Source organism: Camellia sinensis, chromosome 3 (assembly GCF_055761805.1).
Source record: "Camellia sinensis isolate YWXY chromosome 3, ASM5576180v1, whole genome shotgun sequence".
Taxonomy (NCBI): Eukaryota; Viridiplantae; Streptophyta; class Magnoliopsida; order Ericales; family Theaceae; genus Camellia; species Camellia sinensis.
This window is the reverse complement of record NC_138963.1, coordinates 69,496,397-69,512,528: the sequence shown is the minus strand read 5'-3', so window position 1 is coordinate 69,512,528 and position 16,132 is coordinate 69,496,397. Positions and strand designations below refer to the sequence as shown.

The window sequence follows — 16,132 nt, the reverse complement described above, 5'->3', positions numbered from 1 at the left end:
GCAATCTCTGGTTGGCTGAGCTCGATCACAATCTGCCCTAGTAGCGGGGGCTCCTGTGGTATGAAATTCCTGGCATACGGTGCAGTTGGTGGCGAAGCCGACATTCCATAGGCCAGATCGGCCACGGATCTCTGGAGATCGCCGATCATTCCCATTAACTCAAATGTGGTAGGTTCACGAACTTGAAACATCTGGGGTTCCCAGAACGGGCGCGCAGCAGGCAACCTGGGCGGATGCGGTACATCAACATTGGTCTCATCCTGCAAGATGATCCCTTGGTCTAACGCGGCTGCCATAACCATAATTTCCTCTGAACTCTACGTCATCATAAGTCCGCTGAATTGAACGGTGACTGCCGGATCAGATATCTATCTTGCCTCAGCAATGGAGAACACTGGCTATTCTGTACTAAATCTCTGAACTGAAAGAGAAAACACGTAGCATTTCGGCCCAATCAAAACAGACAAAAGTATAGCTGAATAACTGTACTCTACTACTAATCACTGTTCCCCAAAATCACTGTCCCAAAAACTGAATCTGATACCCGCAGATATAACTGGTACCCCAAAACACTGATACTGATGCCCTCAAGCCTGGTGCCCAAACTTGCAAACTGATACACGCATTCCTGTAGAGACACACTCTAAAGCACATAGCAGATAAGTGAGAGCCAAAACACCCCTATGTTGGGGTAAGGTGCCCCAGTAAAACCGGAGTTTGTGCTCCCATACTGGCAGAGCCCTGTAGACAAGCCCGCGGGGGGACCTCGCTACACCTCGGACTCGACTTTCGTCAGTCACGGTTCTTAATCTGAACCAAAGAGTCCAAATCCGGCAAATCGTTTTTGAGAAAACTGATTTTTTGAAAGAAGTGCCAAACATGGACTGCTTTGCCAGATACAGAGTCGCCACCTAAATATTTTATTTTTGGGAAATTTAGGAAACCCTGACTCGGTGCCAAAAGGCCACGTGTCCGTCATCACCAAAGTTGCCTCGGCTCGGGAACTTGGGTACGATTAGGGAAGGTCACTTCGTGAGCACCCCCGCTCGCCCGGTCATAGACCGGCCTCTACTAACCATGATATCAATTTTTGAAAACATTGTGAGTTCTTATTCCGGTTTATTAGCCTAGGTTACTATGTGATGCGCACAGCATACAAATATAGACTGGATCGCCTGAATTGGAACAAAACATTTCATGTTCGTTTTTGAAAATGGTTTGCTACCCGCAGGTAGGCTTTAAAACATTTGATGATTTATTCCAATTTAAGTAACCCAACCTTCACCCACAGGCATTCAGGCAGTTATATCAGATAAGCACATAGCCTCATGGTAAGCATGCTATTTATGGCAGTCACTCACACGCATGCAAGGATGCTAAAGTATAAAACTCACCGAGTACTCCAAGCTAAAAAAATAAGTTTATTAGAAATCATGCATGATCCTAAATATACAGAAATGCCTAATGCAACACATGCAAAATGCAATTATAGCAGGCTCGGCCATTCTAAGATGGCATATGAAATGTTACAACTATCATGTATTCAACTTTTAAATTGAAAGTGCAATGCAGTTAGTATGATGCGCCGAGCCCGGTGCATGCAATACAGATGAATGAATGCAAACATGCTGTCATACTGTATGCTAATTTAAATATGCCCTAATCTAACCATCATAAGCGGATAATTAAAAGGGAGAAAGACGTGGGGTTGGAAGACATACATCACACTCACGCACACTTATTACAGTTGTGCCCTCGCGCAGAGGGTCCGAATAAATATACAGTCCCGAATGAAAGAATATTACAGTCCAAAATATTACAGTCCAAATAATATACAAATTCCTAATTAATCAAATTAACTAAGAAAATAAATAAAACTGGCATGCAAGCCAGGGACTGCCTTGCTTTTGATGGATGATGCATGTCCGGATTGTCTTGTGCGGAAATCCACCGGAATGCCCCAATTAGCCTCTGTTTACACCTGTTATTCTTGAGAAGCGTGCCAAGTCCCGGAAAGTTGCTGATTCCTGATTTTGCTGCAGCAGAGAGCAGGAAAGGGGCATAGCAATGTATTTTCACAAATGTATGCATGTCTCGATCCTCGTGCCACCAATCACGCATACCGAGGCATGATGGCCGAGGAGTCGAAATGCACAACTCAATATAGGATGAATGCACATGAAACTACAGCTAAAACCTAACTCCATCATGGATAATCCGGAGTGTCGGTGATTGGGGAATTGAGACACGTTCTGTCACTCGAAGTACGAAACGCACATCGTTTCCCGTGCCCAGGCTAACTCCTATTCCGAACACGATGCAATATGCACGACATGCAACTAAGATGCAATCCTAACACACACCATGCTACGGAATGAAAGTGAGATGCCTCGAAATGCGTGCACACGGGCACGCAAACCGAGACAATGGCAGAATGCAATCTAAGATACAACCAAGTATGCACTATGCTATGAAAATGAGATGCCTCGAAATGCGTGCACACGGGCACGCAAACTGAGAAAATGGCATACACAAGGCGAATGACATGAAAACATGATATGGGTTTATACCAACATGAGTGAGCCTCAGCCACACTCACATAGGATGCCGGCGGATGAAAATGGAGTGCCTCGAAATGCGTGCACACGGGCACGCAAACCGAGGCGATGGAAGAATGCGATGTAAATGATATGAAAATGAAATATGGGCTTATACCAACATGAGTGAGCCTCAGCCACTCTCACATAGGATGCCGACGGATGAAAATGGAGTGCCTCGAAATGCGTGCACACAGGCACGCAAACCGAGGCGATGATAGAATGCGATGTAAATGATATGAAAATGAAATATGGGCTTATACCAACATGAGTGAGCCTCAGCCACACTCACATAAGATGCCGAATGATGAAAATGAAGTGCCCCGAAATGCGTGCACACGGGCACGCAAACCGAGGCGATGGAAGGATGCGATGTAAATGATACGAAAATGAAATATGGGCTTATACCAACATGAGTGAGCCTCAGCCACACTCACATAGGATGCCAGATGATGAAAATGAAGTGCCTCGAAATGCGTGCACACGAGCACGCAAACCGAGGCGATGGAAGAATGCGATGTAAATGATATGAAAATGAAATATGGGCTTATACCAACATGAGTGAGCCTCAGCCACACTCACATACGATGCCAGTGAATGAAAATGGAGTGCCTCGAAATGCGTGCACACGGGCACGCAAATCGAGGCAATAATAGAATGCGATGTAAATGATATGAAAATGAAATATGGGCTTATACCAACATGAGTGAGCCTCAGCCACACTCACATAGGATGCCGAATGATGAAAATGAAGTGCCTCGAAATGCGTGCACCCGGGCAAGCAAACCGAGGCGATGGAAGAATGCGATGTAAATTATATGAAAATGAAATATGGGCTTATACCAACATGAGTGAGCCTCAGCCACACTCACATAGGATGCCGGTGAATGCAAATGGAGTGCCTCGAAATGCGTGCACACGGGCACGCAAACCGAGGCAATGATAGAATGCGATGTAAATGATATGAAAATGAAATATGCGCTTACACCAACATGAGTGAGCCTCAGCCACACTCACATAGGATGCCGGTGAATGAAAATGAAGTGCCTCCAAATGCGTGCATACGGGCACGCAAACTGAGGCAATGACAGAATGCGATGTAAATGATATGAAAATGAAATATGGGCTTATACCAACATGAGTGAGCCTCAGCCACACTCACATAGGATGCCAGTGAATGAAAATGGAGTGCCTCGAAATGCGTGCACATGGGCACGCAAACTGAGGCAATGATAGAATGCGATGTAAATGATATGAAAATGAAATATGGGCTTATACCAATATGAGTGAGCCTCAGCCACACTCACATAGGATGCCGAATGATGAAAATGAAGTGCCTCGAAATGCGTGCACACGGGCACGCAAACCGAGGCGATGGAAGAATGTGATGTAAATGATATGAAAATGAAATATGGGCTTATACCAACATGAGTGAGCCTCAGCCACACTCACATAGGATGCCGAATGATGAAAATGAAGTGCCTCGAAATGCGTGCACACGGGCACGCAAACTGAGGCAATGATAGAATGCGATGTAAATGATATGAAAATGAAATATGGGCTTATACCAACATGAGTGAGCCTCAGCCACACTCACATAGGATGCCGGTGAATGAAAATGAAGTGCCTCGAAATGCGTGCACACGGGCACGCAAACCGAGGTAATGACAGAATGCGATGTAAATGATATGAAAATGAAATATGGGCTTATACCAACATGAGTGAGCCTCAGCCACACTCACATAGGATGCCAGTGAATGAAAATGGAGTGCCTCGAAATGCGTGCACATGGGCACGCAAACCGAGGCAATGATAGAATGCGATGTAAATGATATGAAAATGAAATATGGGCTTATACCAACATGAGTGAGCCTCAGCCACACTCACATAGGATGCCAGTGAATGAAAATGAAGTGCCTCGAAATGCGTGCACACGGGCACGCAAATCGAGGCAATGACAGAATGCGATGTAAATGATATGAAAATGAAATATGGGCTTATACCAACATGAGTGAGCCTCAGCCACACTCACATAGGATGCCAGTGAATGAAAATGGAGTTCCTCAAAATGCGTGCACACGGGCACGCAAACCGAGGCAATGATAGAATGCGATGTAAATGATATGAAAATGAAATATGGGCTTATACCAACATGAGTGAGCCTCAGCCACACTCACATAGGATGCCGGCAGATAAAAATGAAGTGCCTCGAAATGCGTGCACACGGGCACGCAAACCGAGACAATGGCATATGCAATGTAATGACATGGGAAATGATATGCAAACATGGTAATAGAATTTCAGCACTAAAATATGGGGAAAACAGTCCCGAAATGAGGCGAAATGACACTAAATGCAAGGAATTGTCCCGAAATGCGAATTTAGGCACCCGAAATGGCCTATAGCTATGCCAAACATGCACAATATGGACATGCAATGCAAAGACAGAAGCTAGACAGTCCCAAAAAAGGCACTTTCACAGTTATAAGCATGGCCAAACAGCAAGCATAGGTATGGTAAAAATAGCATGCAAGAATAGGGGCCAAGAGAGGGGTAATGAAGCAAGTGATATAAGCAAAACCCAAACTGAAACATTTCCTTCTACAACATTGAAGAGGGACCAAAAATATGAATATTTACAGTATATGGCAACCCCAAAATCAGTATACAAACATGATAGAAATGTGATGCAAAATGAGGCTCAAAAGTGGCTATAACATGAGGTATGCAAAATATTTACCAAACAGCCAAAGACCCTTAATAAAACATGTAGAATGGGCCAAAATAGGACTATTTTCGGAACTGTAAAATGGCCAAAAACAAAAGCATGATAGGCTAACTAAACATGCAAGAATGGGGAATAAAAGAGAGATATAACATGAAGTGGCACATGGAGGTCCCAAACCATGAAAGGAACTAAATGAAATATGAAGAATGGACCAAAATAAGCACTTTTTCAGAACTGTAAAATGGCCAAAAACAAAAGCATGATAGGCTAACTAAACATGCAAGAATGGGGAATAAAAGGGAGATATAACATGAAGTGGCACATGGAGGTCCCAAACCATGAAAGGACCTAAATGAAATATGAAGAATGGACCAAAATAAGCACTTTTTCAGAACTGTAAAATTGCCAAAAACAAAAGCATGGTAGGCTTCCATTGCATGCAAGAATGGGGAAGAAAAGAGGAGTATAAAGGTAAGTATAACATAGAAGTCCCAAATGGTGTTGAGCCCTTCTTCAATGTTGAAGAGGGGCTCAAAAAAAGCCTAATATTAGTTTACAACATGCTCAAAAACAGATTACTCATGGGCCAAAAATAGCATGCAAGATTATAACATATAAGAGGATCAATGAAGCAAGTGCATCATGGAGGGCTCAAACAGGGTTGAGCCCTTAATGAAAAGTGAAGATGAGCTCAAAAGAAGGCCCTTTTCAGTTAGGGCCGGAGCTTGAAACAAAAAGCATGTGGGGCTTACAAATGGATCAAGAAAAAGGGTCAAAAGAGGAGAAGTGTTACTCACCCTTGAAGATCAAAGCTTTTGTTGCTTCTTAGATCAATTTGCAGCTCCTTTAGCCTTTGAGAAGCCTTCCTTGTTGCTGGAAATGAGGTGGTGGTGGTAGAGCTTGGTGGTGTAGAAGAAATGGTGATTAGGGACTTAGGAATTTTCAAGGAAATGAGAGGGATAAAGATGGCTTTGTGTATGGAAGCTTGAAGAGCAATTTTTCGAACCCCTACAAGTGAAGCCACCAGCTGGTTATAAGGGCCAAAAAGGGGGTGTAAAGGTGGGGGAAAAGGAGAGCAACTTTCCCCTACAAAATATCCCCCGGATATTGATATTTTCTGGGGGATAAAGCTCCACAACTGTAAAGTGCACAGTGCAAGGAGCTCGGCCGGCCTATTACTTTTGCTGTAGGTGGCCGGCCGGCCACACCCCCTAGCCGGCCGGCTAGGGGTCAAAAGGGTCAATCAGATTTAGTGGCCGGCCACTAACTGATGGTGTCCTCCTATCTGTATACAACACAACCCTGTGGTTAAAAGTCTAAGAAAGTGGGTCCAAGGGGTTCAACATTAGCTCGGAAAGAGGGGTTCAAAAGGGTCAGGTGGAATTACTGGCCGGTCACCAACTTTTAGGGTCCTCTCATGTGTGTACATCACAAATATGTGGTTCAAAGTTCGAGAAAAATGGTCCAAGGGGTTCAACATTAGCCCGGAAGGAGGGGGTCAAAAGGGTCAAGTAACATTAATGGCCGGCCACCATTTTTTAGGGTCCTCCCATGTGTGTACATCACAAATATGTGGTTCAAAGTTCAAGAAAATGGGCCCAAGGTGTTCAACATTAGCCCGGAAGTGCGAAAAACGGGCGCCGGAGGGCGTCGGACGATGTATAATTGGTTGCTGCAACAATTGCTGGCCTCCCACCCTTCAGTGACCTGTCTAGTGATAAAACAGAGGTACCTGTCAAAAATGAACGAAAACGGTTGCAAAACGAATGCTCGGGGACCAAAACGCGCAGTTCGAGGTCCCGAAAATGGGCTGTTAAGCACCGAAAGTGGCGTTCGGCCACGAAGTGGGTTTCTCAGACCCCAGTGTCCCTCAAAAGGGATTAAATAAGATGTATGTCAAAAATTAGAACAAACGGAGGTGGTTAGGCGGTCCCGAACCGAGGCACACGACAACGGTCCCGAAAAACCGGAAACCGGACTCCGAAATGGGCAAAATGGCCTACGGCCACAAAATGCAGCCCACGGCCACTGAGAGATGGTCTACTGGACCTCTCCCTCCCCTCAGGAAAAGAAACAGAGAAAACCAAGTCTGGTTCGCAAACCGAGACAAGGCACAGAAGAGGGTTCGGAAGTCCGGAGGCAGGGCTCACGGCCGCAACTCTGAAACTTCTGAACGAGCACATTATGCAACATCACCAAGCGCTCAATCAGTGACATCTGAGTCTTAAGGTCGGTCAAAAATGGGGTGTCTACAGTTGCCCCTCTTTGACAGAACTCGAAAGTCACAAGTGACGGGAGTGAATGTCAAAGCCCAGAGACGACCCATTTTTGACAAGGCCGAAGACTTAGACAAACAGGCAAGATAAACAAAGATGTGCCCGCAGGCATGCCCGCAGGCAGGGGGCAAAATGCAAATGATAATGCAAAGAGCCGGAGGTAACCCAATGATCATGCAAATGCAGCAAGCTGTAATGAAGCAGGTATTCGCAAATAGATGCAACAGTTTTAAGCAAGAATGCAAAGCAACAACTACATTTCATGCAGTTAAGAATGCGGAGGATTATTCAATCCCCGCCACATCTCACACGGAGAAGATACGATACTTGCGCGATTCGTCTGGTCGCACCAGCCTCAATTGAACCGTACATACAATATCGTGCCTGCAAAAGAGAGAAATTGCAACAAGTACAATATGCTATATATCCAATGTGATTCTGGAAGTTTGACACACGCGGTGCCGGTGAGTGTATGCATCGCAATGCAAGAGTGGAACATGCATGACAACGTATGCTCAAACATAGAGGTATGCCAATATCAAGAAATGTGTATGTTAATGCAGGTATGCTCATGGGAATGCAAGTTATGTGCATGATAGTGCGAAACGAGCATGAATCAGGGTGTCCGTTTGTCATGAAACAATGAGTATGGAAACGCGTGTTTCGGCGAAGGTAACTCAATTACGGTCTCCGACCCACTTCCTGGAAAGGCTACAACTCGTTCAAAAAGGATACACTTTGATTTCGATGAATGATGATGAGACACATGTCAGATCTCGAAGTCGAAGTTCCGACGGAGCAATTTCGCGACCGGAAGTGTACTTTTCTTGAACTTTTTCAGGTCCCGGGAACTCCGATCTTCCTCAAAATTTGCAGAGAGCTGGGTGGGCATGTGGGGGACATGGTCGGCCGTTTATCTTCCCAAGGGGAGGTGGCCAACCGGTTTTCCATAAAGCAAATAGCTGGCCGGCCAGTTTTCCAAAAAGGAAATGGCTGGCCGGCTAGAAAAGAGGGCCGGCCGGCCATGTGCCCAAATCTGAGGGTAGTTTGGTCTTTTTACCCCCTTTCTTTATGCTTCTTCAACCAAGACCTTGAGCCTATATAAGGCAGCCGAGATCCCTTCCTTTCTTGCCTCCTATACCACTTTCTTCTCCAAATCTGAGTTCCACACGCGTTTTCCAACGCCCCGCGCAAATTGTTTAAGCAAAAATATTCAGTTTCAAGCACTCTGAAGCGATTAGATTTCGGTTTCGGAGCTTCTTTTCGCACTTTCGCCACTTGAGGTAAGTTTGTCTCAATATTTGGAAGATTTTCTCGGGAGTGGACTTTTGTTGACTTTTTTATTTCCCGAGAGTTGACTTTTGTTGACTTTTTCCAATTTTGGCTCATTTTGCTCATTTTTGCTCCCTTTGCAGATCTTCTGAAAATGGCGGGTAATTCTCCCCACGGCGGAGGTTTTCCAGGTGCCGGAGATGATTTCAATCCCATGACTCTACCCCCGAGGACCCGACCTTTTATTCCCGGGAGGTACCGTCCGCCAGCACATGTCCTCCCTCGTGCTGTCTTCCGTCACTTCACTAGCTTTGACGAGCGAGCACCCGGGGATCTGCTTCTCCGAGAGCCGGAGCATCACCTCTCTCATGAGGCCCGAGAGGTATTTACTTCATTTCCTGTATTTTTTGTAGATTTCGCACCTTTGCCATGCTTGAACATGCAGTTTAGCTTATGACATAGTACTTTGCTTGCATCCTGAACATGTAGTTTCAACACTCGAATTTCTGAACACTCGGCTCATTAATTAATTGCGAACACACAGTACACATTAGTTAGGAGGCGAACACACGGCTCAAACACTGATTTGTCGAACACACAGCCCGAATTCGAAAGTGAACACACAGCCCACACTATAAATTTTCTGAACACGCAGCCCAGATTAGATAGTGAACACGCAGCCCACACTAGTTGAAATTTGAACACGCAGCCCAAACTTTAAATTTTCTGAACACGCAGCCAAGATTAGAGTAGTGAACACGCAACCCACGCTAGTTGAAATTTGAACACGCAGCCCAAACTTTAAATTTTCTGAACACGCAGCCCAGATTAGAGTAGTGAACACGCAGCCCACGCTAGTTGAAATTTGAACACGCAGCCCAAACTTTAAATTTTCTGAACACGCAGCCTAGATTAGAGTAGTGAACACGCAGCCCACGCTAGTTGAAATTTGAACACGCAGCCCAAACTTTAAATTTTCTGAACACGCAGCCCAGATTAAATAGTGAACACGCAGCCCACGCTAGTTGAAATTTGAACACGCAGCCCAAACTTCAAATTTTCTGAACACGCAGCCCAGATTAAATAGTGAACACGCAGCCCACACTTATAGAAAGTTGAACACGCAGCCCAAACTTCAAATTTTCTGAACACGCAGCCCAGATTAAATAGTGAACACGCAGCCCAAACTGATAGAAAGTTGAACACGCAGCCCAAACTTCAAATTTTCTGAACACGTAGCCCAGATTAAATAGTGAACACGCAGCCCACACTGATAGAAAGTTGAACACGCAGCCCAAACTTCAAATTTTCTAAACACGCAGCCCAGATTAAATAGTGAACACGCAGCCCACACTGATAGAAAGTTGAACACGCAGCCCAAACTTCAAATTTTCTGAACACGCAGCCCAGATTAAATAGTGAACACGCAGCCCACACTGATAGAAAGTTGAACACGCAGCCCAAACTTCAAATTTTCTGAACACGCAGCCCAGATTAAATTTGCATGTAGCTTATTTCGCTTCATCGGCATACAGCCCATTTCATCTGATTGGCACACAGCCCATTCATCTCATTGGCACACAGCCCATTCATCTCATTGGCACACAGCCCATTCATCTCATTATTAACACATGTATTCATTCTGAATGCAGGTTAGTTCCCGCAGTGTGCGGGGGTATGGTTCCACCATCGCGCGGGACTGGTACGCTGAGCTCCCGGAGGGTGTCCGAGACTTGGTAGATTTGGCAGGATTCGGGCCCTTCTGCGTCGGGTTGTCACGTTGTCCTGCTAGGAGGACACTGATGGCAGCCTTGGTAGAGAGATGGTGGGACACCACCAACTCCTTTCATTTCTCTGCTACCAGGGACATGACCATGACGCCTCTAGACTTCGCTGTGTTGACTGGCTTAGACATAGGAGGTTGGTCCATCCCTTATGATGAGGATATGGGCGAGTGGGAGGCTGCTTGGATGTATCTATTGGGGGCTCGCCCGCCTGTTGACAGGGTTTCTGGGAGAGTCCGATACACTTGGTTCTCTTCCCACTTCCGGCGGGCGGAGATGGTGCCCGAGACTCCTGAGGAGACGGAGCAGTACGCCCGTGGTTTCCTTATGTTCCTCTTCGGGACTACCCTGTTCGCCGACAGAGGGAACACCGTCGGGCTATACCTGCTGAGTGCTCTGGTTGACCTATCACAGGTCCATCGATATGACTGGAGTGGCGCCGGCCTGGCTACCCTTTACTTTTATATGAGCGCGACCTCCCGCGGGCGGGGCGATTTACTTGGCGGCTACTGGAGAGCCTGGGAGGTACTTTTCTGTCCTCTTGATTTACATTTCTGCTCTTCATTACTTGTACATTGCACACACAGCGCACTTTTACAGTCTGTATTTTGCTCTCAGCATTTCGTACTTACATTCTGCACTGCTTTTCTCAGCTATGGGTCTATGTATACTTCCCAGCATTAGCCCCAGAGTTGGAGGTGGCAGGGGTTCCCATGACCCCATACTCACTGGTGTTCGAGGGCCCGCACCGGCCGAGACCTCGAGAGACCCTCATTTACCTGCGACAGTACTTTGACACTGTGCGACATTCAGAGGTACTTCAGAACTTTCAGTTCCTTTCATTTTCATCTTTGATTTGCTCTGCATATTCTCGATTTCTGATTGGTTTATGCATTTATCATCCGCAGATCACATGGCAGCCCTGGGTGTCCCTGGGTGATGGTCTCCGACTTCAGTATACCGGAGGGTCGGACATCTCCCAGTATAGGGTCCTGCTTGAAGGGCCGGTTGGCAGGGCATGGTTCCTGGGGGAACGCTTTCTGTGCCAGGTATGGGGGTATCTTTCTCAGGATCCTCCCGCAGTGCCCCCAGTCAGTATGCGGACTGCTGACAGGCTCTCTTACTCGGAGGTAGTCGGCGCTATGCTGGGTAGCGATGCTTTATTATATGTTGAGGAGGGGGACTACGCCACTTACCGTCACATATATTTGATGCCTCCATTGACAGGAGCTCGTATCTCGATGATGAGGCCTGCCGGTATGTCATCCTCGGGCCAGGCTCAGGCTCGGGCTGCAGACGCCCCTTCTACTAGCAGGGCTGGTACATCCAGAGGTGGGAGTAGACCGGTTCCTCCGGTTCCGTCGACTTATCCTCATCCTGGATGGCCAGATATGCCGACTGAGTTGATGGCGTGGCAGTATGGGGCTATCTCTCTGACCCCGATCCCGCTAGAGCCTCCGATGCCCAGTGATCGATACGCCATTGATCCTGACTCACCGCTGGTATGCTCCACTGTTTTTCATTCATCATTCAGATGTTTAGACATTCTTTTGTTCACTGATGATTACGAGCTCATATTTGCAGCCATCGCGAGGGTACATGGAGGAGGTGGTTGGACTGGTGGCCACACTCGAGGGCATGGTCCTGCGTAGAGAGGCACAGTTGTCTGTCGCGGGCATTCAGGTACCCTTCAGTTTTCTGGCATTTATCATACTTCTGATGACATGCTGATTTCTACTGCATCGATAGACTACTTGTGTAGAGCACATCTGACACACACCCCACTTGGACACTGTATTTACATGCACCCACTTCACGTAGCCTTTGCTTGTATCTGCATCTGATGTATATATTTGGACTGATGTATTTGAATTGAACTCTTTGTTTTCAGATGCCTTCATGGTCCGGTCAGCCGCAGGCCAGGCCACCCGGGCCTCCTTGGGGAGCTGGGCCATCTGGGCCTTTTCAGGGAGTTGGGTCACCCGGGCCTTTTCAAGGGGCGTGGCCATCCCGGCCTTCCCGAGGAGCCGGGCTATCTAGGCCTTTTCGAGGAGCTCGGGGAGGGTCTGTCCGCAGATGCAGGGCTCACGTTGTAGAGGTGGAGCCTGATGAGGAGGAGGAGGACGCTGAGGAGGAGGAGGAGGCTACCGATCGTCAGTCAGAGAGATCTGCTGAGGAGGGGGGCTCCGGTTTTGGTTCGGGGAACAGAGGTGAGGCTGAGGGGGATCCTGAGGATGACAGCTCTGACCCAGATGATGATGATGGCGCAGAGGTTGTCCCGCAGAAGAGGATGAGGAGTGCTTCTCATTCCCGCTCCCGAGGACATTGATGCCACCGTTTCCTGCTTTATTTTTCTTTTTGCTAGTAGTTTGTAGCACTTTGCACATTGTTAGGCAGTCTTATTTTTTGTAAAACTTGTACCTTTGTTTGTTGTAAAGCATGATGGAATGAAATAGCTTTTGAAAAGGTGTTTGTATTTTAAACTTTTAGCATCGTATCGCATCATTTTATTTCGCACAAGAAAAGAATGAATTTGAATGGGAGTGCGCATTGTGTAATCACCAAGTCAGGTAGTGAACCGACGCAACAAACTAAGCAACTCAACCTACTAAGATATAACAGAACCTTTAGCAAGTTTACAACTCGATAAACAAAATGCAACAACGTTGACAACGCAAATAAACAAGACTTAAACAAAGATTGCTTAAACAGAGCGCAATGACTCAAAAACACGAAACACGTCCGCTCGACAAACAACTCGATAAGCAAAACAACAACTCGATAATCAAAACAACAACTTGATAAACAAAACTTGGCAACAACAGAGTGTGCTTCTGAACGATCTGGGCACCGGAACGCATCCGAAATGAAGGCCTTTGACTCTCCCGTTGCATGGGAATGCTTGAAACTTTCCTCAAAGGGTAAAACAGGGCCAAGGGGATATACTGCAGCATTGCCGGCCACCTTTGGGAGCCGGCCGGCCATTTTTGTGGAGAGAGACAACTGGCCGGCCAGTTTTGTAAAAAGTAAATGGCTGGCCAGCCAGAAAAGGTGGCCGGCCGGCCACTCAGTCCTGCAGCCACCTGGTTTTTGACATGTGTCCCCGTGAATAGTGTTTTTCCTTCTATAAAAGCCTCAACTTCGGGAACATTCATTTCATCTTAGTTTTAGACAAAGATGGAGGCGTTTCTCGCAGAAAATGTCACATCTTGGATCTCTTCTCTAGATGGCTCGGAAAAGCTGAATTTCCGAGGTTTCGGCTTGAATGCACTATTCACGCTGAGCCGTACTCCGCTACAACTCCCTTTTCTCCATGCCGCGGCAAGGTTCTGGAATCCAGTGACGCATGTTTTTAGCTTTGGCGGCCAAGAGATGTGTCCCACTTTCTAAGATTTTCAGGTTTTGATGGAGTCTGAATGCTCTGATGTGATCTTGCCCCAGCTCCGTTTTGGCCATGCTCAGGCTTTAGGGCGGATGTGTGGGCTTACGGCGAATGACGCTCGATCTCTGATCTGCAGTGGGGAACTGGACATCCTCGGCTTGATCCATCGTTTTTCTGACGCCGGTGACCGCAGCAACCATTATTGGCAGAGTTTCCGGCAACACGCCCTCTGCTTATGTTTGTTGTCTCACTTTCTGCTCTCCTCGGGCTTCGGCGGGGCTAGCATTCGCCTGATTGAAGTCGCCCAAGGCTTGAGAGAATGGAAGAGCTGTATTGCCATGACCTTGGCCGAGACACTGATGGGCTTAGATTCTGTCTATCGCCGGGAGGCGACTAGGTTCGCCGGGAGTCCACTGCTACTGCAGGTAATGTTTCCCACCCGACCTCACATATATATTTGCTCACATCACTCGACCCTCAGGCTCGGTTTTTATCACAAAACCCTTGTCTTACTTTTCTCTCATCGTACATCTCTCTGTTCTTTATTCTCTCATTTTCCATCCCTCCCCTAAGTATGGTTAATGGATAAGTTGCAGGTTGTGGACTCTTGCCCAGCCTATTCAGCTCGAGGCTACTTCTTTCGGCAGCGCCTAGTCAATGCTCTTGACGAAAGGTGGTGGTTCGATTGGATGTGCAACTTGTCCGCAGACGGCATTGCTTGGCGTTGTCCTTGGCTCAACCTCCCGGCAATGAGCTATAGTATGTCCCGGCTGATTGGGATCCAATTGATTGGTCTAACCCACTGCGTATTCTATTTTCCGTTCCGGTTCCTGCGTCAATTTGGTCATGATTAGACCTGCCCACCGGAGGGGATTGAGTACCCAGCCGCTTTCCCGATCCGGGGTGCACAGCTTGCCCGATATGCCACAGCATGGAGGACTAGAGAGCTCCTGGCCCCTGCTCCCACTTTCAGTTGTACTTTGTCCGATGAGTGCTTGGATTGGCTCAATGAGGAGGCACAGGTTGGGCCTAGCTTGGCTTCAGATGCTTCGTCCAGCTCTGGGAGGGGACGCAGAGATACTTGATTCAACTATGCCCCAAATTTATTGCTTATTTAGCATTTTCAAGTTTTCTTTATGAATGTACTAAAAAGCAACCTCGATTGTAATGCAAGAGCAAGAGAACTCTATTTTGAAATCAGTGAAATTGAAGGTTGTGGTACTGAAAATTTTCCGCTTTTGGTCCAAAAATGGTCTTAGTCGTAAAAAGATTGATTTGAACAAAGTCAACTTTTATTAAAACTTTTTAAAACTATTTTCGATGTGGATCAGAGCTGGACACGCCGGAGATCTGTCACTGAAATGCACAACCCCAGATCCCTGCAACTGGAAAGTTGCCCCTAGTCTGAAGAACAATGCGGCACTTCATAGCAACGGAAAGTTGCCCCTAGTCTGAGTAACTTTGCACCGTCACGGCAACGGAAAGTTGCCCCTAGTTTGAACAGCACTGTACCGGAGATCGCGATAAATGCTGATGGATAAAGATGACTGAGATGATCGAAATGGACAGAGTTGATCGGGGAAAAGTTTATGGCTGAACTTTGATGTGAAGCTGCCTACATATCCCAAAGATGGGAATCAAGCCTTACGTAGTTCAGGCTGAGGTTCACTCGAGTATTTTCACTCTCCTTTTGCGCTCTAACTTTTGCCAAGGCCGCCCTTTGCGGGTTTTCAACCTTGCGAGCTCAGTTTTTATATTTTCTAATTTTTTGTGCTCTGACTTTTTCCTAGGTCGCCCTTTCGGGTTTTCGGCCTAGCGAGCCTCTCAAGGATAGTATTTCTTCAACTTGTCCATATTGATCGGTTGTGAGAACTCCAAGCCATCTAGATCCATCAGAACCACAGCCCTACCTGACCAGATAGCTTTGATGATGTAAGGACCAGTCCAATTGGGTTTGAACTTGCCCCTTGGGTCGTGGATGGGAGCTCGGTTGTCTTTGAGCACCAAATCTCCCTCTTTCAGATTCCTGGACTTAACCTTCTTGTTGAAAGCCCGGGCAATTCTGCGTTGATAGCCTTGGATGTGGTACAGTG

General features: G+C 46.8%; 1 protein-coding gene across 1 annotated transcript; it reads left to right on the top strand.

The window, feature by feature from the left end:
* The first annotated feature begins 11,571 nt into the window (after nt 1-11,571).
* LOC145821030 (uncharacterized) lies at nt 11,572-13,129 on the top strand. The gene is made up of 3 exons (XM_082917647.1): nt 11,572-12,159; nt 12,242-12,340; nt 12,549-13,129. The coding sequence occupies exons 1-3, from the start codon at nt 11,755-11,757 to the stop codon at nt 12,984-12,986; spliced, it is 942 nt and encodes a 313-aa protein (XP_082773773.1). The 5' UTR covers nt 11,572-11,754; the 3' UTR covers nt 12,987-13,129.
* Nucleotides 13,130-16,132: the final 3,003 nt, after the last annotated feature.